We start from the raw sequence: 23,250 nt of genomic DNA, 5'->3' as shown, positions 1-23,250 counted from the left end.
GCTGTTCCCTCTGCCCAAAATACTTTTCCCGACGGCGGATCTTGTTTCATCTTAGGACACTCCCCTTCACTCTGTACGGCAGCAGCCAAGATGAAGTCCTCTCTTTTCCAACTGAGCCACGTTTCTTTGCCTCAGAGCCTGAGTATGTGTTGTACCCCCTGCCTAAAACTGACTCTTGGGCATACGTCCAAGCTGAGCTTAAAGGCATCTCATCAGAGACCCCTCCTCTGTTTCCCCCAGACCAGATTAGGTCCCTGTCATTAAACCATCCCTGAGCCGTAAGTGCCATGAGGTCAGGGGCTGCACCCCTCCTGCCCACCGCTGGATCTCCGGCACCGGTCCTTGCTGGGAGAATGAGCGGCTGCCCCAGTCTCCCATCCATCAGTAAAGCTGACCCCACACCCACGTACTGGCTCCTCCTTCTAGGTCTGCTCAAAGACTCTCACCCTCCCCTTGGCATTTCCACTGCCCTGTGCCACTTACGGGGGGGCATGCCTGCGCTTCGCTGGCTACCCTGTATGCTCAAGCCGGGCCTGGAGACGTCGGTGCACCTAGCTCACGGTGGCACCCCTGGAACGGAGGTGCGGGGAGCTGCACGGTCCAGAGACTGGCTCCTGGGCTTGCATTCCTGCCTGCCACCCTCCACCCCACACTGTGGGCAAGTTGCCCTCTGCTCTCTTCTTAATAGTTCTCATCTGTAGAAAGGGGTTCAAGTGGCACCTAATACTATTAGGTAATAGAATTAGGTGCCTATTACCTAATCGTCATTGTGTTATTGGAGGACTCTGTAATAATCCACATAAACGGTCTGGGATGGAATAATTGGGCTCAGTAAACAACCGCTTTTATTAACGTCGAGATTAATGAGCAGGCGGCGAGATTTGCAGGCTGTTCCGTCTCCGGCTGACTCCGCGGCTCTGCCTCCTCCTTCCAGCACCTCTCCCTCAAAACAAGCAGCAGCCTGCTTTCCCCCCTTTCACACTGTTTTCATTTGGTTTTCTGGGCCCAACTCCCCACCTGCACGGGCTTCAGTGCTCCCTACAGGGGCTGTTCCCCGTTCGCCTGTGGACCCAGGTCCCCTGAGAGCTTGTTAAAGATGCTGGGGCCCAGGCTCAGCTTCATCGAAGCTCTGGAGCTGAGCTTCAGGCATCTGTTGGTGGTGGTTTTTTTAAAGATTTTATTTATTTGACAGAGAAACTCAGCAAAAGGGGGAACACAGGTAGGGGGAGCGGGAGAGGGAGAAGCAGGCTCCCCGCCGAGCAGGGAGCCCGATGCGGGGCTCGAGCTCAGCACCGTGGGATCATGACCTGAACCAGAGGCAGACACTTAACGGGGGAGCCCCCCAGGCATCTGTGCTTCTGACAAGCTCCTCAGGGAATCCAAGTCCCAGCCAGCGTGGAAATCTCTCACTGCCCAAGGCCAGAGTGGGACCCCCCGACACTAGCAGATCTCTCCAGATACTCTCACCCAGACATTGCCCAAACTTGTCTGTGCCTCTTGGGCTGTGTGATGAAAGCCAAACCCTTCCTCACTCGGCTCATCTCTGTCCCCCATCACTGTCTGGTCAAAGTAAGTAATTAAATTACTTTAATTTACATTTAAGTAAAATGTATTCGCTGCCTGTTAACCTTGAAAACCGCCTTGTGTTTGGCACTTGGTTTAAGAACTTTCCTACAGGTGCGGTAACATTGGATATTGATGCCGGTGGAAACAGTTAGCCTCCCACTTGTGTTTTCTAAGTTCTGCAAACCTTGGGGCATAGGAGTGAGGCCCCCGAGTTGGCATCTTGGCCACATAGGGACTTAGGAGCCTCATGACTGTGGCCAATTATAAGAGCTCCTGGTGTCTCATCTTTCAAGAGGGGACAAGAATAAATAGGAAGACCACAGGGCTTGGTAGTTAAAGGGTCTCGGCCCAGTTACCTGAGCTGAGTTCCCAGGGGCAGCATTTGCTGACGAGGTGGCTAACCTTGGGCACATAACAGGATCTCTGTCTGCTGCCCCAAATGGAACATGACAGTAGTCCCCTAAATGCGAGACACGTAGAGCTGTCAGGGTTAGCTCTCCTGACTTACCAAATCAGGGGGCTCTGAAAACGAAATGAAACAGCACAGGAAAAATGTGACTGCAGAACCTCGCTCGCGACCAACCCCCAGCCAGTAGTACTCGAATTGATCTCTTGACCCAGAAGGGTCTTTCTCTTCCCTTCTGGTTAATTCCTACTCGTTTGGTCCTGAACTAAAAGTCACCTCCACCTAGAAGCTAGCCATGATTTCTCCTCTCCCTCCCTCCCACCGAGGTTAGGTGTTTCACCACTCCCCCGACTACCCCGCCCCAGCATTTATTTATCTCACTTGTTATTAACCAGTAATTTGGTGACACAATCTTTAGTTGACTAGAGATGTGGATTCAGATGCTGTCAGAAGCCAGGCAGCAGCAGTGACTGCGGCAACATATACGCCGCCATGGGAAGTGGGAGGGCCTATGGACACCCAGCTGGGAAAGGAAAGCAGCCCGACAGCCAGGAACCATCAGGGGCTGGGCTGGCTTTCACAGGTGGGCCGTGCTGTTCTCCTGGTGAACAAACAGTTGACAGAACATCAGCATGAGCAGGGAACCGTCGTGGAACAAGGCACCTCCTCCTGTCTGAGCCACAAGATACCAAACATCCCTTCCCTCGCTGATCTGAGTGACGGTTGCGTCTCTCCCTATGCCAGATGCGCCTTCTCTGCTCAGTATTAAGATACCAAACCCTAGGGTCTTCCCCACTTCCTGACAGCTCCCAGGCGGGCCTCCACCCTCCCTGCACCTCCCGAACATGAATCCCCAATCAGGAGTGAGTCCTTCGTAGCAGCCCTGTCTCGGAGATACTGTGTGACATGGTCTGAGGTTTCCCTTGTGCCACTGAGCCACAGACTTCAACCACAGCCATGTCCCTGGTGGTCTCTGGCCAGAGGACATTGACCTGGGAAGACCCAGCCGCCTCACTGATTTTGAAAACCTTGAAAGAGAATCTGAAGGCTCAGTTTGGCCTGTGGGCCCCCAGTGAATGGTTTAATTTCTAATTTACTGGATTGTAAACCTTCCCGCCAGCAGGGACCTAATCCATCTTGTTTTCCTGCCCTCCCCCACCCCCAGCCCCAGCACTGGGCCTGGGACACCATAGACACTCAATAAACCAGTTAATGCAATGAGCTAAGGAAAGGGCAGCTGGGAGCGTTAAATTAAATGAGTGTGCATGTGGCCTGTGGCGTGGGGTGGGCCCCATTGGGAGGGTCCAGCAAGGGCAGCGTTGGGACTGTCGTGTGCCAGATGCTGGAGCCAAGGCAGCGGGGATGCTCACCCTTGGAGAATTCCAAGCCCGTCGGGGAGGAGAATTTGGTGGTAAGACCCCCAAGCCCGGCCATCTGTGACAAGCAGAGCCTGGTGCAGAGGGTTAATGGAGTAGATTGGTCCCCGTGGGGAAAGCCAGAGGGAAGATTGTGAGTGAGATCAAAGGTATACTTGGCCTTGAAAGACTCCCTGGCCTTTGGGGGGAAGATGGTGGGAAGGGGGCATTTCCTGATGGTGGTTGAGAAGTGGGGAAGCTCAGGGTAAGGTGTGGTAACGGTGACTAGAGAGGACAGAGTATGTGTGGTACGAGCCATGCTTCAGCTCTGGCCTTCATTCCAAAGGAGCTGGGGAGCCACCGAAGGTTGTTGAGCAGGTGAGCAATTGAGTAAGTCAGACTGATGACTGGCTTGGAGGATCTGACGGTAGGAGGAACAGCTGACTCTGATGTAGTGCTTATTGGCCATCTCTTTCCTCAGCACTCTGTATGAACCACAAGTCAGGTATTAAGACTTACATCCCCATTTTACCAATAACCGACTCAGGCACAAAAGGGTGAAAAGCTTGTCCAAGATGCCAAAGGCAGAAAGTGGCAAATCTGAACTTCCTGGGGGGCAGAATCTTTGCTCTTGACCACCCCTCGGAAGAGTCTTCATGACTGTTTCTCACACTTGTTCATACCTCAGAACCGCCCCCAACCCAAAGCTCTGGTGAACCGCGCAGATACCCAGAACCCCCTCCCCTTGGGGTAACATCTCCGTGGCTCTGAGCAGGGTCTGGAATTTAAGCCAGCCAGTGAGGGCTTGGTTTGAAGTACTGAATCGAGTCTGCGTTATAAAGAGATCCCCAGGGGCGCCAGGGTGGCTCAGTGGGTTAAAAGCTCTTCCTTTGGCTCAGGTCATGATCCCAGGGTCCTGGGATCGAGCCCTGCATTGGGCTCTCTGCTCGGCAGGGAGCCTGCTTTCTCCTCACTCTCTGCCTGTCTCTCTGTCTACTTGTGATCTCTGTCTGTCAAATCAATCAATCAATCAATCTCCAGATGGATCTCAAGATCCTAAGAAGTTTGTCTGCCTGACTGCCCCCAAGCTTAATGCCCCCCCCCCCGCATCCCCCACCCAAGGAAAGTTCACACCAAAGCGCAGTATCTTAGTCCCAGTTCCTACCTTCAGGGCAAGCAGTTCCCATTGGCTAGGCTCCTGTCAGGTATCTGCTGCTGGACCAATCAGCTGTGGCAGAGAGAGGGCGCGAAGTCAGAGACGGGAGCCTGGAGGAGGGTGCACGGGGTGGGGCGGGGCGAGGTGGGGTGGGGGGGGTGCCTCCTGGCTGGTGGGGTCCCTGTGCATCACGTGTGTGAAAACCCTTTACTCACAGGAGATGAATTCTGAGTTTGCAGTTGGATCCAGAACCCTAAATGTGAATCCTAAGCCCAGTCAACGTAGGAAGAAAAGAGCCATAGATTTGAATATATGACAGAGTAGTAATACCCTTGATCTGTAAAGCTATGTACAAGTCAATGAGAAAGAAAGTGAAATTCAATAGGAAAGGAAAAAAAAAAAAAAAAGGAGCTCATAGCATCAACAGGGAATTCAGTGTAGAAGGAATGGGGCTGGATAAAAAATGTTGAAAGGGATTCATCCTCACCAATTATAAAGGAAATGCCCATGAAACTAACCTGATCTCATTTTGTCCTATCACGTAGCTGGGAAGAGCTAGTGAAAGTAAAGGGAAAAATGTAAACTGATACAGATTTTTGGGAAAGATCTTGTAATTATTTATCAGCAAGCAATTAAATGACCATACCATTCCGACCAATCCTTCAACATTTAGAAGAACGTATCCAAAGAACCTAGAGGTCCGTTAAAAAATTGGGGTAGGTGTTATTTATAAAAGTAGTACTTAGAAACCAGCTCAGTGTCAAAGACGGGGGACTAGATCATTTAACCATGCCACAACCAAAATGAAGCAAGAGTATGTAGCCATTTGAGACTGTGTTTTGGATCAATGATAGGGTGGCAAATGGCTTCAAATGGTGAAATTTTTTAACAAAAAAGAGTATAAAGGATTTAAGCCACAATGCCAGTTTTATGCTTTTAGAAATCTCCATACAAAGAAATGTCTTCTTCGCCATTAGGTTGATCATTAATTCACAAAGGTCCTCTAAGCCCCTGTCCTTTGTCAAGTTCTGCGTTAGGTGCTGGGAGACAGTGATGGAAAGGACAGGCGTGGCCTCAGGTGGTTCGTCCAGCCAAAGGGAGGAGGATGGCCATTAAGTAATTTCCCAAGTCATCATTTGATCACAGTAGAGATAAGTGCTTTAGAGAAAACGTACAGTGTATAATGAGCGTATAATGAAGGGGTGTGTATCGTCACGCGATATATTGCCTTGGTCGCTTTGGGCAGCTTTTCTTTTCTTCTCTACACTTACTCTATACTCCCTAGATTTTCTACAGTTACTGTTTCCTTTTATTTAAAAAAATAGATAGATAGATAGATAGATAGATATGTTTATATATATATAAATATTTGGCACCTGTGGCTCAATCTGAAGAACATGTGACTCTTGATCTCTTGATCTCAGGGTTGTGAGTTCGAGCCCCACTTTGGTTGTAGAGATGACTTAAAAATAAAATCTTAAATATATATATACACACACAGATATATATGCATGTATATATATATATAATGTATATATATATATATATTTTCTTTTTAAAAAAGAAAGGGAAACAAAGTGGAGTTTTTCAACGGAAGAAGAGAAGCAAACTGGGCTGGGAGGTGTGATGACTGCCTTCAGCTATCCGAAGGACAGCTTTGGGGAAAGGAGCTATACTGCCGGTCCACGTGACCCCGGCGGGTTCAGACACTGATGCGTACAACCTCAGAGAGGAAAATTTTGGTTCTCTGAGACATTCATACAACAGTCTTACATCTTAAGCAGCATCATAACCGTGTCGCTAGACCCCTGAGGGGCTCCTGCTCCAGACCAGGACTCACTTCGACACCGGGACATGCGACGCAGCAAGGGAATTCCCCGGGGAGGCAAAGAAACGCAGCGAAAGCCCACAGCAGGTGTGGGAGGCCGTGAGCTCCTGGAGGGCAAAGGGGGCTGATCTCACTAGACGTGGGACCTGATTTTCGTAGCCACACCAGAGGAGGTGCGCGCACTCTGAGCTCTTGCAAAGAGTTGCCCTCAGGTCAGTGGGACTCAATGAGTGCGACTGCGACACCCAATCCCACCCAAACCCTAAAGGGCTGAGGCAGCCAGCCCCCTGGTGACCAAGGCTACTTGAAGCCTTTCCCTGGGGTATCTGTAGGCCCTGCTGTTCCCAGGGCATCCTGGAACGAAGCCAGGTGTGGGGGACCGATGGGCCCTCTGTAAAGCCAGCCAAGAGGCTCCAGCAAGACCTGGTGACCAGCTGCCCCAAGGTCCCCTTGTTGGCTGTTGATTTCTAGCCGCCTGCCACAGAAACCATTAATAATTACGTGCTTCCACATCCCGAAATGTCACCTTCTCCCTGTGGCCTTCGTGCCTCACCCTACTTAATACTGCCTCCAGCACTCCCTGTGTCCCTTCTCGGCTTTATTTCTCTCCATAGCCATTAGCTCTGTATCTATAGTAGCTGTATAGTGTGTGTTTAAATCATTTATTGCCTGTACCACGCCCCACTAGTGGCAGCTCCACGAAGAGAGGGATCGTTGTCCCTTTGGCTCACTGGTGTGTTTCCAGTGCTTAGAACAGTGCCTGGCACACAGTAGGTACCTCGGCAGTACCTGCTGGATAAGTCCGTGAATAATGACAACAGCACCAACAGTGTTACGTGCCTAATTTTTTAATCTGTACGACAGCCCTAAGAGAGAGGGATAAAAATTGTCCTCCATCTCCCAGGTGAAGAAAGTGCGGCACAAAGAGGTTACGTAGGGACGCCTGAGTGGCTCAGTCGGTTTGGCATCTGACTCTTGGTGTTACTTCAGGACATGGTCTCAGAGTTGTGAGATCAAGCCCTGAGTTGGGCTCTGTGCACGCTCCAGAGTCTGCTTGAAATTCTCTCTTTCTCTCTCTCTCAAATAAATAAATAACTCCTTTAAAAAGAGAGAGGTTAGGTACCTGGCCTACACCTGGCCTGGTCACACACCCAGTAAGTGGCCAGACCCAGACTTATACTGGTTAGAAGATGGATTTTAACACATCTGACACGGAGGTGTGCGCCAGAGTCCGTGAGATTCCTGCCAACCAAAAGGCAGTCACCAGAAGAAAAAAAAGAAAAAAGAAACACGTTTTTGGGAGCCCGTGAACAAACCTGAACCTTGTTGACCACATTCTGTCTGATGGCAGAGCAGGGTGCCTTTCTTGGAACTCCGTGTATCGAGCTCCATCGATGAAACACCTTCCAAGACTGGGCAATGATTCTGGTTACAGATGAGCAGTAACCGAGTTCCTAGAAACGCCGCGGGCGGTAGCAGGGGTCCACAGTGGTGGTTGGAGGAGCAGCTGCAGTTCTTGAAAAGCAACAACTGGAAAGAGGGCTTCCCTCCACTAGACAGAGTTGGGTTACGTTTCACGGCGAGGTACATGGAAGAGAATAGCGTACGCCGGTGGTTCTCAAACTTGACCACGTACCGGAAGAACAGCCTGGGTGGCGTGTGAGAACACAGGTTGCTGGGCTGGGTCCACCCCAGAGGTTCCCATTCAGTGCGCTGGGGAGGGGCCTGAGGATCTGTCTTTGTAGGCAGTTCCTCCGTAGGTCCCGTGATGCTGGCTGGGAACCCCACTTTGAGAACAGAGCAGAGCAATGGAAGCCAGAGCAAAAGCCAAACCCCACAGCCCGGATGAAACATTTCAGCAAGAAGCAGGTGTGGTTGATCCAGGCATCCAGGGGACTTGGCGTGAAGACAGAACATCCATTTGTCAGAATCTTCCAGCCAACTTTAAGCAAAAGCCACTTAACTTCCCCGTGCACGTTGCAACTGAAACCCTGAAACCATTTACCCAAATAGCAAATGCTAGTGGACCAGGTGCTCTTGGACCCACATCAGTGGTGCTGTCATTGCCTGAGGCACTCGAGAGGGGGAGATAAGGAAACAGGGTTTCCTGGCCGATGCCCAGAGAAAATGAACCTAGTTCATTCCATAAATACACACTTTCTAAGGAATTTCATTAAATAAAAAGTAAGGAATATAAAAGCATTGCTTCGTAATAATCAGCAACTTTTAAATGTATTGTACTTCAAATAATAACACATCTGACAGTCTGTAAGATCTAATATTCGAAGAAAGATGGTGTTTGTTTTAAGAGAAAATAAAACTAGCACCACCAGCCTGTTACGTGGATATTTACTGCTGGAGGCAAAGCCAAAGTAGGTCATGATGTTAGGCCTGCGCCAATTTCAGTAAGGATATTCTGTAAATGCAGTGGCAGAAATGCCAAAAATGGTGCCTCAGGGACCGAAGTTTGGGAAACCGAATATCCAGTGACTTTCAAAGTCATCATTAGGGCCTCTCAGCCTGACAAACTCACCCAATGAACAGAACCCCGCTAGTCAGATTGACTCCCCCTGTGAAACCAGATCTGCATGAGACAAATCATGTGTAGTAAAGGATGGAACTATTTCTAAACCCAAAACCATAAATTGAGTTAACAAAGTCATCACAAAAATTTTATAAGCAGAAAAAGAAGTTTGAGACTGCCTATTTTATCTTTTATAATGATAAATGTAAAGATAAAAATGGTAAGGATGTTTGGCCTTTCTTTTTGTCCCCCTGAAAATTTCAGTAAGAATATACCTGGTGCACCTGGGTGGCTCAGGTGGTTGTGCATCTGCCTGTGGCTCAGGTCGTGATCTCCAAGTCCTGGAATCAAGCTCCACATTGGGTTCCTGGTTCAGCCAGGAGTCGGCTTCCCCTGTGCCTCGCCCCCCTGTTCATGCTCTTTCTCTTTCTCTTTCTCCCTCTGTCTCTTTCCCTAATGAATAAATAAAACATTTAAAAGAAAAAATCTGCAAAAGCAAGGATTTCTTTTAGTAATATTTGTGTTTTTAGAGATTACTTGTAGTTTGGGCCACAATTCCTTTCATCAGTTTCTTTCCCACTGTTTGTTAGGCTATTTTGATAAAGCTTATGAATACCAAATGCATTTGGCTAGAGCTAGTAGACAGCTTGCCTGGTGTAGATGACAGGGACATTTCTTGTTTATTTACTAAGTCTAGATTTAATAAGTCTGGATAGTTTCAGAGCTCTGGCTCAACATCAGATTTTCTTTTTTCCCTTATCGTTACAGAATAGCTGCCACAGATCCAGGCATCACATCCTCCTTCCAGGAAAGACAGGAAATGGGCAACCAGGACAGCAAGAATGAGTTTTTCCTCAACTGCCTCCCTTTCTTTTTTTTTAATTAGAGAGAGAATCTTTTCCAGAAGCCCCCCCAACAGATGTTCTCTAGTGTCTCACTGACTAAAACAGGGTTACAGGATTACCCTGAAGCAGCAAAGGAGACTGGGGAAGTAATTTAGCCTGTTTGTTCTCTAGAAAGGAAGATAGGCAAAGGGAATAGCTGTTGGGTGTTCATCTTATGAAAACTAATCATCATCTCATCTTTTAGTTTCAGCTCCAGAATTCGTTTTCGAACATGGCTATCAAACTTATCTGCCCACGGAAAGCAATGAAAACCAGACAGCCACTGTCATCTCTCTCCCTGCCAAGTCCCGTGCCAAAAAGCCCACAGCACCACCTGCTCAGAAAAGGCTTAACTGTTGCTATCCAGGTAAAAGTGGCATTGGGACTTGCTTGTCTAGAGGATGTGACACGTAACAAATCTCGGGACTCTAACTTGTGAATTCCCGACAACTGGATATAGACATGCTCTAAACTGCTTGGCTTAAAAATCAGAGCACCCCCTCCCCCCGCATTTCCATCATCACATATGACCTATCTCGCTGTCTCTGGTCACCGTGCACTTGGACTCTAAGATTTTTTATAGGGGCGCCTGGGTGACTCGGTTGGTTAAGCATTGGCCTCGGGTCATGATCCCGGGGTCCTGGGATCGAGCCCCTCACCGGGCTCCCTGCTCAGTGGGGAGCCTGCTTCTCCCTCTCCCTCTGCCTGCCCCTCCCCCTGCTTGTGCTCTTCCCCTCTCTCTCTGTCAAATAAATAAATAAAATCTTGAAGAAAAAAAAAAAAAAGACTTTTTACAAACATGGGACTCATGAGGATCCAAGTTCCTGTGAATTTTTCTTTCTGTGCTATGGCTTAGGAAGATACCCAGAAAGATTGCTGTTTCCTTTAAAAAAAAAAAGAAAGAAAAAGAAAAAAAAAACTTTATTTGGAAATAATTTCAAACTCACAGAAAAGCTGCAAAAATAGCACAGAAACTTATGTATGCCCTTCACCTGGATTTCTTAAATGTTAACATACTGTATTTGCTTTATCATTCTTTCTGTATATATATATATATACTTTTCCCCAAAAGCCATTTTATTTATTTATTTATTTATTTATTTATTTTTATAAACATATAATGTATTATTGGCCCCAGGGGTACAGGTCTGTGAATCGCCACGTTTACACACTTCACAGCACTCACCATAGCACATGCCCTCCCCAGTGTCCATAACCCCACCACCCTCTCCCTACCCCCCTCCCCCCGGTCACCCTCAGTTTGTTTTGTGAGATTAAGAGTCTTTATGGTCCCCAAAGCCATTTTAGAGTAAGTTGCAGACGTGATGTCCCTGTATCCCTAAATACCTCAATGTATATTTCCTAGAATCAAAGAAGTTCTTTTATAACCCACAACACAATCCTCAAAAATCAGGAAATTAACGTTTAGGAACACATGGCTGACTCAGAGGGAGGAGCATGCGTCTCAGTCTTGGGGTCGTGAGTTCAAGCCCCAACGTTGGGCAGAGAGTTTACTTAAAAAAAAAAGGAAATTAACATTTACACACACTTTATCAAACCACTGGCCTTATTCAGATTTTATTAGCTTCTCACTCTTGTTCTCTGTAGCAAAACAATAGCGCTTTCCCCTGAATTGGGATCCAGTTCATGACTGCACGTTTCTTTGAATTTTCCCGTCTCTTCGGTTTCCTTGAATCCTAAGCTTTTGTCTTTCACGACCTAGACATTTTTGCAAAGTACAGGCTACTTATTTTGTAAAGTGTTGCTCAGTTTGGGTTTGTCTGTTATTTCCTCACAATGAGATTTAGGCTCTGCAGTGTGGGCAGGAAGCACAGATGTGATGTCTGTCCTTCTGAGGGCCTCGTATCAGGAGGCACGTGATACCCCTTTGTCCCACTCACCATGGGGTTTACTCTTGTCACTTGGTTAAGGACGTTTCTTCCAGGTTTCTCCATCCTTAGGTTATGATGTTTCCCTCTGTAATTAATCTTTTCTTGCCTTTTTAAGGTTGCCAGTTCAAGACTGCCTATGGTATGAAGGACATGGAGCGTCATTTAAAAATTCACACTGGTAAGTGGCATTTCTGTGGCACGTGTGCCCAGAGCTTCTACTCTATGCTAGGAGCCGGGGATCCGGACAAGTCAGACATGTGATAGGCCATGGAACCTCGCAGGTTGTCACAGGACCACACACACAAATTCAATAAAAATAAGATACTATTTCCATACATGATTTTGGCAGAAAATATATAAAACAATAAAATCCAGTGCTGGGACAGATAGGAGCAAACTTAGCTAGTAGAAGTGTAAACAGCTCCAACCATTTTGACAATTAATCTGCCAGAATTAATTAAAATTTAAAGGTACGTATTCTTATTTTGAGGCGATGGTCTTGTGAATGTGTGTATGTGTAACAATTGATAAAGGAAGAAAGAAGGGGAAGAAGACTCCTTTTTTTTTTAAAAGTATCTTTACTGTATCACTGGATACAGAGTGTGTGTGTGTATGTTATTTTTGCCATTTTGAAAGTAAAATTTAATAAATAAATATTTTTTGTAAAAGGTGAAGAAAATGGGTGCCTGGGAGGTTCTGGGTGTCTGCCTTCAGCTCAGGTCATGATCCCAAGGTCCTGGGATTGAATCCCGTGTCGGGTTCCCTGCTCAGCAGGGAGTCTGCTACCCTCTCTTCCCTCTCTTTCCCCACCTGCTCCTGTGTTCTCTCTAATAAATAAATAAAATCTTTTAAAAAATAATAAATAATAAAAGGAAAGTGAAAGATTGACGGTATGCCTGAATGGCTCAGTTGGTGGAACATGTGACTCTTGATCTTGGGGTCATGGGTTCAAGCCCTATGTGGGGTGTAGAGATTACTAAGAAAGAAAGACAAAGAAAGAAAGAAAGAGAAAGAAAGAAAGAATGAAAGAATGAATGAATGAATTAAAGAAAACAGTAAAAGGAGAGGAAAAGATTGGTCCATGGAGAAGAAAAATGTACTTATTTCTGGTGACTTTAATTTTCTTTAATATACTATGGTTATGTCTCCCGGATTTTCTGAATGGAGAAGGAGCTGCATTTAGACTATTTTTAACAAAGCATTGGATACTCATAATTCAAATGAGAGAGTGCGAATGTAGAGAGGATAGAAGTGTATAAGGCAGGCGTCCTCTGACATGTGGCTGAGATGTCAGTAATTGCCCAACGTCGGCCTCACCTTTGGAAGATGAAATCTCCAGCTGTGATTTCTGAAATTTCTTGGCCATGGCTAGTGATGGCCTGGCCACGCTGGGGTCCCCATCCCCTTCTAACCAACCTCACAGTGTCACGTCCTTTGGACTTACTCTGATTATTAGAATATTAAGTTTCAAGTGTTGGTAAGCCTTCTCGAGGTCACAAAGAAAGAATCTCTCCACGCGGCTTGGACGTGGATCCCATCAGTCGAGTGAAGCGTAGCCCATGTATCCTTGCCAGAGTGGAGTGTGGTCGTTGTTCACGAGGACCCAGGGAACACTCGAGATGCATAAGTGAAGCAGTGACCTTGAGTCCGTTTCTGCACTTCAGGAAGCACCTTATACGTGCCGGTAGCCCAGCTTAGGTCCTGGGATGGTTTCTGCATGACAGCAGCAACTCCAATAATGTCTTACAGCTAGAGAGTTGACAAAGTGTCCTTACCTTTGTTACTTTCCAAGAGGAGGGTGTGGCCAGGAGCAGCCCTAGCGAGCTGGCCCCAAATCATCCTTCTGCTCCCGCATCCGGCGGCCGCCCACGGTGACACATACACAGCCTGGCGACCGCAGGAGCTAATCAGCTGCTGACCATCACTGAGAAATTCTTGTTCATGGATTTTTAAATTTGACTACTAACATTTTTTATTAATAAAATTAGAATCTTTCATACACTTTGAGATATATTCTTAAATCCCAGACGTTTGCTCTCTGACGGTAGTGATCAGCTTTGGCTGACCATTCATTTTAGCACTTGGCATTTAGGATTTAGCCAAAAGACATATTTAATATGTTAAGTAAAAAGGGAAAATCCTGACTCGGAGCCCACCTCCTTATGCAGTATAAGCCCAAAGTCACCAGTCTTAGTCAACTACTGTGTCTCATTCTAGAAGACCAATCTTCACCCTAAAAATACACAGAATCTACTTTTTCCATCTCTTATGAAGTTAATATTATATATACCATCCCTGCAAATTGCTGTCACTATTGGTCATCTTTCCACATAAGTAGTACATGTCGGCTTCATTCTTTTCGGTGGCCAGGTAGGGCACTGGTTCAGTTATCAGTGGTGCCGCCATCCAGTGAAATCCTTCCACTTTACACATCATGTTGCAGAGATGGAATGATGTGACAAGGCAATCGGGATGATTTAATGTGCAAGGGAGTAGTCAGTGGGGAGGCCTTGTTGCATTTGGGCTCAGAAAGCAAGACCATCGTGGGTTCTAGTCCCAGTGGTTAGGAGGATTGAGGAGAATCACACACAAATAATTAGAGAGATGCCCGTAAAACAATCAGCAGTCATTCATGGGTAGTAGGTATGTTAGTGGGTATAGATGAAGCTGCCGTGACAGAGAGCCCCACCCCAGCTCCCATGCCGGAGGGCTTTATGCCTCTCTCACGTCACTGTCCGGAGCTAGGCACGAGGTCTAGAGCAGGTAGGTGGCTCTGTCCTACGAGATCAGCCAGGGACTTAAGTTGCTTCTGCGTCATTAAAGCACATCACGTCACAGGATCAGCCGTCTGCAGGCAAGGTGCCCTCACCTGCGCGTTCACCCCATGTCTCGGAAACGGCAGGGAAGGGCAGAAAGTGGAAAGTAAAAGGCAAGCAGTGTCCCTTCGCAGAAGGGACGCATTGACCCTCCCTGCCATTTCATTGTCGAGGACCGCGCTGCAGAAGGATTCGTGGCTGCGGGCCGGGCTGGGGAAGGGAGCCAGGAGCTGCTCAGCCCCGAGCTCTCTGAAAACTTAGAGTGTCTGCACGTTAGGGTGTATCTGTGGAAAAAAAGGAAAAGGAGAGAACGGAAGGAGACAATGAAAAGTTCCTTATTCTCCTTAGTTCTACTTCAGACATGTGAGTCCCCTATTTTTAATGGGTAAGGAATTCATATTTGATGCAGGAAAAACCAAGAAATGGCAAGAGGCAAAATAGAAGAACCCCCCCCACCCGCCAAAGATGTTAGCTCTTGGCAAATTTTTCTATCTAGCTTTTGAAGTGACCTGAATATCCTTCAGTGACCGCGTACTCTTCTCACCATAAAGCTCAGTCACAGGTGGGGTGAAAGGCTGGGTGTCCACTGACCTTGGCTGGGGATCGGCTGCCTGTGGGTTAGCTGTCTGTCCACTTGCCGTAGCTGGGGTGGTCCGGCTCTGCTCCACTTGCCTCTCATCCTCCTTTTGGACCAGTGGGCCGGAGCGGGGAATCAGCCTTTATCTTCTTCAGTGTTGTTTTCTGATACCTTCTGTGTGTGTGTTTGAAGGAGACAAGCCCCACAAGTGTGAGGTCTGTGGCAAGTGCTTCAGCCGGAAAGACAAGCTGAAGACCCACATGCGGTGTCACACGGGCGTGAAGCCCTACAAGTGTAAGACGTGTGACTACGCCGCGGCCGACAGCAGCAGCCTCAACAAACACCTGCGGATCCACTCGGACGAGCGGCCCTTCAAGTGCCAGATCTGCCCCTACGCCAGCCGCAACTCCAGCCAGCTCACCGTCCACCTGCGGTCCCACACAGGTAGGTCCCTCCTGCTGCTCGCACGCTGGGCTCCTCACCGCCAGCTGCTGAAAAGCACCTTAAAGCACTGAGGCACCATCTCAGTACACACACGGGGAACGTCTGCTCATTGCACGGTTCGCGGGTTCGCTTTGCGTCCACCTGGAAGAGCCTTTCTCGATGAGGGAGAAAAAAATCATTGAGCTTATAACCTCATCGCTATCTTTATGCCACTCTATAACTTATTCACTAGTAAAGTATTCGATGAGAAGGTGAGCTCCATGAAATCATGAGAGAAATGTCAACAACGCATTTTTTAATAAATTTCTGCATAGTGTCTGCATTCCGGTCATTTTTGAAGTATACTCAGATGAGTTCAGCCTGGGACAGCTTCGTGGGAAAACGCAGCAGGGGAGGTCACTTAACGAGTCATTGACATTTCCTTTGGGCAAGTGTATCAGTTAGCTCTGGATACGGTGATGCTGTGTAACAATCACTACAAAACCTCAATGGCAGATTGTAATCGAGTATCGCTCACATACTTCAGGTGTAGCCAGTTGGCCAGACACTCTGTTGGTCTTGACTGGGCTCAGTCACATGTGGGGCAAAAGGCTGGGTGTCCACTGACCTTGGCTGGGGATCGGCTGCCTCTGGGTTAGCTGTCTGTCCACTTGCCGTAGCTGGGGTGGTCTGGCTCTGCTCCACTTGCCTCTCACCCTCCTTTTGGACCAGTGGGCTACCCGAGGCTTGTCCTTCTCGTGACAGTGGCAAGCACATCCGGTGGGTAGGCCCATTTCCAGGTTCTGGTTGCATCCCATTGGCTGAAGCAGGCTATGTGGTGGGGCCAGATATCAGGGATGGGGCCGGGCTCACCTACCGTGGGAGGTCACCATGCGGTTACAGGGCAAAAGCCAGAGATAGGGAGGGTAAAGAATTATGACCATTTTTGCAAACCACCACAGTCCACCATGCTGTCACACACAACTCGGACAGGTGGATACAATCACACCTTCCTAAGACCCACATAAGTCACACCTCATCACGGGGTCAGGCTCAAACCCCAGGATCCCTTGATCTCCACCAGTTCTGGGTATGGCTTCTCTTGACCTAGAGTTCCTTTGAAGTAAAAAGAGAAGTCTGCTCCTCCATTCCTGATGTCCAGTGGTGACACGGAGCCAGGGTAATTCCAGGAACCCTGCTGTCCCAGCTCCATGGATTTCCAAAATCCCTCTGGGCGCATGTCCCCTGGTTCCTGACTCTGCCCGTCGAAGCATCTTCCCATCAGCCGCCTGAGCCACTTCCAAAAAGTTGTGGAAGAAGTACCTTTGCGAAACATTCTCAGCCTGCTTCCTGCCTACCACAAGTAGGGCTCTTTTTAGTCGACGGGAATGACGGGTTTGCTGGTAGAGACACGTGCAAAATTTTGTGAGTTTCCTGTGTGTCCGTGTGCCAGAAGCCACGCCCATGATTCTCTCAGAAACTCTCCTTCCTTCTGAACCCCACTGCGGGCACTTTAGCAGATAACCTTCTGTGGCTGAAGGTTGATGTTCCTAGGAATCCTTGTCCGGCTGGAGAACCTACCTGGCGCCAACTTAATTCTTTTGGAGACATTCATGAAGAACTTTGACCTTCACATCTCTCATTTCTCGTTGGTCTTACCCCTGAGATCACATCCCCGGATATGACCTTTGTCCCCGGCTTCTGTCTTATGGTGAATACCCTTTGCTAGTTGGAGATGGGAAATCACGTCTGTGGTTTGCTCTATTCTCTCTAAATTCCATTTAGAGAAATGGCCAGTTCTTGTATGAGTTTGGCTCTTCCTTATACGACCTTATACGACCTCATCAGGCTCTTTCACTGTTTGCCCAGAATTAATCTCTTTGCTCAAGTCCCAGATTGAACAGGTGTGTAACAATCTTTATCTTCTAACTTAACGGCACACGACAGTTGGACCAAATGTTTGCCATTAAATAGTGCACCCTGCCACTTCTTTGGTCTTTTCTTGCCACCCGGTCCCAAAGCCAATGCTGCATATTTTAATTTTCTGTTATGGCAACACTCTTGTTTCTAGATACCAGTCTCTGTATTAGCTCTCTGTTGGCACGCTAGTGCAGCGTAACAAATTCTCCCACAAAACCTCAGTGGACCTAATGACATGTCTTTCCTATTGGTGTTCGGGGGATCCGCTGGGGGTCACCTCGGCGGTTCTGATCTTGGCTGGACTCACACATCTGGGAATCTGCTGGCTGTGAGCCGTCTATCCACTGGTCTCGGCTGCGGAAATCCAGTGCTGCTCCACATTTCTGTCACCCTCCTCCTGGGACCAGCACGCTAAGCCAGCCTCGATTGTCTCATGGGAATGACTGACAGAGGAGCAAGCGAGCAAAACCCAGTGCTCAAGCCATTACTTGGATCAAGTCTACTGAAAATACCATCAGCCAGATCCAGTCACGTGATTGTCAAGGCTCATAGCAGGGCATCCCGCCCCTGTCTGGAGACCATGCAGAATTGCACACGGGGCAGAGGCCATGGCTACAGGGAGGGAGGAGAGATGGTGAGATTTGAGAACATCTTTATAATCTGCAAAAGCAAGTTAAGACATAGACATCACCGATGGCCAACTGATTTTCTCCAGAAATCTCCCCCGCCTTTGTTAGAGGGGCTGAAGCACTCATTTATCCAAGTGGTTCTGATTCATTTTGATTTTATGAGGATAGACTTACCATTGATAGTAGCATCGTCAAGTTGATCTAGAAAAGGTGAATTTTCAAAAATTTAAACGTGTGCTTATGCGATGTCTCCGTAGACTGTTCATTTCCCTTTTAGGAATCCATGGCACTTAGAAAAGTTTACAAATCGTAAAATAAATAGGATTTTGCTTTGATTTTTTCATTGCTTAGATTTTCATCATCAGTGGTTTTCATAGCAAGCTAAACTCAAGAAAGATCTGTCAGCTTACATATATCAATTGCTTATTCATTCAACAACATTCATTAAGTCCCCACACGGTACTGGACACTGTAAGGACCAGGTGGAGGGCAGGAACAGACGTAGTCATTAGCTTTGGAGAGCTCATGGTCCCAGGAACTATTATTGACCGGTATGCCTCAGTTAAGAAATCTGTGATTTGAAAAAAAAAAAAAAAAAAAAAAGATGACAAAGGGATTTGAAACCTTTGCTTTCATATCAAAAATGTTAACTCTGCAGCTCAGCTGTGAGATTTCATTATCCGGTATGTCTGGGTTCCACCTCTACTATGGCTTAAAAGAAAAAAAGGTAAAAAGACTGTCACTTATTTGGGCAGGGATGTAATGGGAAAACCTAGTAGGACATCCTAGAGCAGGGATTCCGCCTTCCACAGATTCCTCCATGCAGGGATCCATGAATAGACTTTAGATGGTCCAGGAACTTGGATAGGAAAAAAAATTACATCTTCATTTTCACTAGCCTGTATTTAAATTGGGCGTGTCCTTCCATTACGAAAATTGGCAGCTGATCTATGAGTAGTGCATATGAACTTGCTGCCAGCAGAAATCACAGATCTTTTCGTAACAGTTGTTAGAGATCGATCAATATATCATTTATGCTCTTTTCTAGTTAGAAATCATTATAGTTACAGATCCTCCACTAGATCTTATTTAACGCATTCATAAAGCACACCGAGGGGCACGGGGCTGCCTCAGTTACTGGGTGGAGCATCCAACTCTTGATCTTATGATCATAAGTTCGAGCCCCATGTTGGGTGTAGAGATTACTTTAAAAAAAAAAAAAAAAGACTTTAGTAAAACACACACATTGTTATATTGTGAATTTTTTCCTTTAATTTTCTATATAATTCTTTCATTAGGCTTGGTTTCTTTTGCATTCGTATTGATTTTTATTTAGTTTGCTTTTTGTATTTAAACATTATTCTAAGAAAGGGTCCATGGGCTTCTCTACACTGCCAAAAAGGAATTGCTGGAGTCAAAGAGGTTAAGAAAAAGATTCCAAGGCCAAGAGTCAGTGAACTTTCTGTAAAAGGCCAAATAGCAAAGGGTTTGGCCTTTACAAGCAATACAGTCTCTGTCACAATTGCTCACCTCCACCTTTGTAGCACAAAACAACCATAAGCAACATGTGAACATGTTGGTGTGTGGCTAGATTCCAATAAAACTTTATTTATAAAACAACAGGCAGTGGACCACATCTGGCCCACAGGCTATAGCTTACCATTCCTTGTTCTAGAACTTCCTGTGCATGATCTTGGTGGTCTTTAGTCATACAAAGCATGGTTTAGGTTTGAGCTTCTCAGTCTTCTAGAAGTTTGTCAAATTTGCTCCCTGCCATCTTTACTTACTTGCATTTATTAAGCAGCTTATGATGATGTTTTAGACCTTATGCCAAAAAGGCCGGAACACGAGCCCATCTTTGAGCTTATGGCCTAAGAAAGCAAACATCAGTCACATGCACAGATAATTACCCAGCATCTAGGAATACCAGCTTTGGAGCCAGCCTGGGTTGGAAGGAATCCAAGCCCTGCTACGCACTACTGGGTGACCATGAACAAGCTGATGTAGTCTCTCTAGGCCTCATTTGTGCAGTAGTGCTAAGAATAATACCGATAATAAGGGCACCTGGGTGGCTCAGTGGGTTAAAACCTCTGCCTTCGGCTCAGGTCATGATCTCAGGGTCCTGGGATCGAGCCCCACATTGGGCTCTCTGCTTGGCAGGGAGCCTGCTTCCCCCTTTCTCTGTCTGCCTCTCTGCCTATTTGTGATCTCTGTCTGTCAAACAAATAAATAAAATCTTAAAAAAAAAAAAAAGAAGAAGAAGAATACCAATAATAGTACCCATCTCGTGGGAATGTTGGGATCATCAAATGAGACCACTCTTGTGACCTTGTAACGTGCTCAGCAGAGCACCTACCATCTTGGAAACAACGGAAGAATGTTAGCTGCTACTTTGTTTGCTTCAGCAATACTGGAATGGGCAGGGTCACCAATTTGCTTGAACTCTCAGTGCCGTAGGTGATTCGGATTTGCCATTCATTGAGGAAACAAATTTGGAGTGTCGTGTGCATTCAGATGTTTGCAATTTCACTTTCTCTGCTCATCTTTCAGCGACCATGAATTAAAAAAAAAAAAAATCAAGCAGCTGGATTTCGTAACTTCACAAGAACGCAGCTGGCAATGTGGGATAAATAAATTTTGCGCAATAAACACGTCTTTATTAATAAAAATCTGCATGAAGCGTAAGCTGGGCGTTTCAATCGCTTTATAAAAGACTGTTCTGATGAGGGAGCATGGAGCGGACGGTTTCCAAAATGTGTCCTCGAGTCTGTTACAACATGTAACTCAATCAGAATCAACGGATTATGCAGAATTTACACAACTGGGAACCATTAACTAGCAGAGCAGGCACAGTAGCAAAATTGAACCATAGCTTGGTCGTTTTAAAGAACATAAGTGTGTTCACAAACACTATTTTATTTGGGACCATTAAATAGCTCTTTTCAATCTCCCCTTTTTCTTGTGGGTTTTTATAAGGGTGCTGGTGGTTTAGGTTTGGGGAAAGAAAAGAAGCCCCGCCCCCCACGCCACCCCCCCCCCTTTTTTTTTCTCCCAGGGGCTGCTAGCAGCTGCGGTGGGAAAGGCTCCACTCGCCTGCCTTGGTATAAGCGATTGTCTGGTGTGTGCTTCGGGGGGATCCGCTGTGGTTGTTGCCTGCCTGTTCTTATCGAAACTCACCTTGTGTTGACAGGGGACGCCCCCTTCCAGTGCTGGCTCTGTAGCGCCAAGTTCAAAATCAGCTCGGACTTGAAAAGGCACATGCGCGTGCACTCGGGGGAGAAGCCTTTCAAGTGCGAGTTCTGCAATGTCCGCTGCACCATGAAGGGCAACCTCAAGTCGCACATCCGCATCAAGCACAGCGGGAATAACTTCAAGTGTCCGCACTGCGACTTCCTGGGTGACAGCAAAGCCACCCTCCGGAAGCACAGCCGGGCGCACCAGTCGGAGCATCCCGAGAAGTGCTCCGAGTGCAGCTACTCGTGCTCCAGCAAGGCCGCGCTGCGCGTGCACGAGCGCATCCACTGCACCGACCGCCCCTTCAAGTGTCACTACTGCAGCTTCGACACCAAGCAACCCAGCAACCTCAGCAAGCACATGAAGAAGTTCCACGGGGACATGGTGAAGAGCGAGGCCGCGGAGAGGAAAGACGCGGGCCGACAGAGCGGCCGGCAGGTGGCCAAGCTGGACGCCAAGAAGACTTTCCACTGTGACATATGCGACGCCTCGTTCATGCGCGAGGACTCGCTCCGCAGCCACAAGAGGCAGCACAGTGAGTACAATGAGAATAAGAACTCGGACGTGACGGTCCTGCAGTTCCAGATAGACCCCAGCAAGCAGCCGGCCGCGCCCCTCACCGTGGGCCACCTGCAGGTGCCCCTCCAGCCCAGCCAAGTGCCCCCGTTCAGCGAGGGCCGAGTCAAAATCATCGTGGGGCACCAAGTGCCGCAGGCCAACACCATCATCCAGGCGGCGGCCACCGCGGTGAACATCGTACCCCCCGCCTTGGTGGCGCAGAACGCCGAGGAGCTCCCCGGGAACAGCCGGCTGCAGATCCTGCGCCAGGTCAATCTGATCGCCCCTCCTCAGCCCTCGGGGTGTGCCAGCGAGGCGGGCGCGATGAGCCAGCCCGCGGTCCTGCTGACCACTCACGACCAGGCCGACGGCGCCACTCTGCACCAGACTCTCATCCCCACCACCCCGGGCAGCCCCCAGGAAGGCTCCGGCAACCAGACTTTCATCACTAGTTCGGGAATCACGTGCACGGACTTTGAAGGCCTTAATGCCTTGATTCAGGAGGGGACGGCTGAAGTGACCGTGGTGAGCGACGGAGGGCAGAACATCGCGGTGGCCACCACGGCGCCGCCGATCTTCTCCTCCTCCTCCCAACAAGAACTGCCCAAGCAGACTTACTCCATCATTCAAGGGGGAGCCCACCCGGCCTTGCTCTGTCCGGCGGACTCCATACCAGATTAGTACCTAAAAACCAAAAGAAAGGGGGAAATGGAGTGACAAAAACACGAAGTCCTAAATAGAGTTCTGTGAGAGGTTTGCTCTTAATGTTTTTAAGGGTTGTTGTGAAACCCCTCCCCTCGTAATAAATTGTAATTTTATACTGCTTACTATAATTTTTTAAATGCTTGTGATCACGTTGAGACCACCTCTGAGTCGCCGTGTTCGGAGTGTTCTGACTGTTGGCTGTCGCGGAGATGATTCCAGTCAGGGGTTGGAATTCAAGGCAGTGAGTAGTGAATACGTTTTTTTGTCCGGCTTGATTTCCCAGTTCTGAGAAGGGTTTTTTCCAATCTCATTAAAGTTGTGTGGGAGATGGGAGACTTCCCAGCCTCTCTGAAGTCATCATGCTGAAACATCCTCCCTCCAAGTCTGGGCTATTACTGTTTTAGTACATGGATACAAATCGATCGGCATGAGGACCATTTTCTACATAATGTTACATGGATACTTGACCCCCACCCCCCCAAAAAATGTCTAGTGCTAATGAGAAAAAAAGGAATGGTTTCCTAATAAATTGATATGTGAGTAAAATATACAGAATGTTAATGATTTTTTTAGAGTCACAGTATGCCTGGAGCATAGCGGGGTGTGAATTATCCTATAATTAAAGGGAATTTGAAGAAGCAAAGGCTTTTAGTCCTCTGAGCGATAGGATGCAAATGTCTTACCACCTTCACACTCGACTTAAGTATGCCTCGTGCTCAAGTGACCCCGTGATACCATTTCCATTTTGAAACTTGAGATTTCTGTTTAGATGCAAAT

The 23,250-nt window shown here is 47.6% G+C and overlaps 1 protein-coding gene across 4 annotated transcripts in view; it reads left to right on the top strand.

The window, feature by feature from the left end:
• ZFP64 (ZFP64 zinc finger protein) overlaps window positions 1-23,250 on the top strand; it is an 87,421-nt gene that overhangs the window by 7,027 nt on the left and 57,144 nt on the right. For 2 of the 4 annotated variants that reach the window (XM_082744949.1, XM_082744948.1), the window contains exons 3-6: window positions 9,925-10,086; window positions 11,727-11,789; window positions 15,197-15,448; window positions 21,167-23,021. In XM_082744949.1, the coding sequence (XP_082601075.1) occupies window positions 9,925-10,086; window positions 11,727-11,789; window positions 15,197-15,448; window positions 21,167-22,449 (1,760 nt within the window). In that variant the 3' untranslated portion in view covers window positions 22,450-23,021. Of the gene's footprint in view, window positions 1-9,924; window positions 10,087-11,726; window positions 11,790-15,196; window positions 15,449-21,166; window positions 23,022-23,250 lie in introns of those variants that run through there. The other 2 variants (XM_082744951.1, XM_082744950.1) reach the window with 1 other exon arrangement.

This window comes from Mustela nivalis (genome assembly GCF_964662115.1).
Source record: "Mustela nivalis genome assembly, chromosome: 8".
NCBI classification, from domain to species: Eukaryota; Metazoa; Chordata; class Mammalia; order Carnivora; family Mustelidae; genus Mustela; species Mustela nivalis.
Note: the sequence above shows the minus strand (reverse complement) of the source record. Positions and strands in the feature narration are given on the sequence as shown.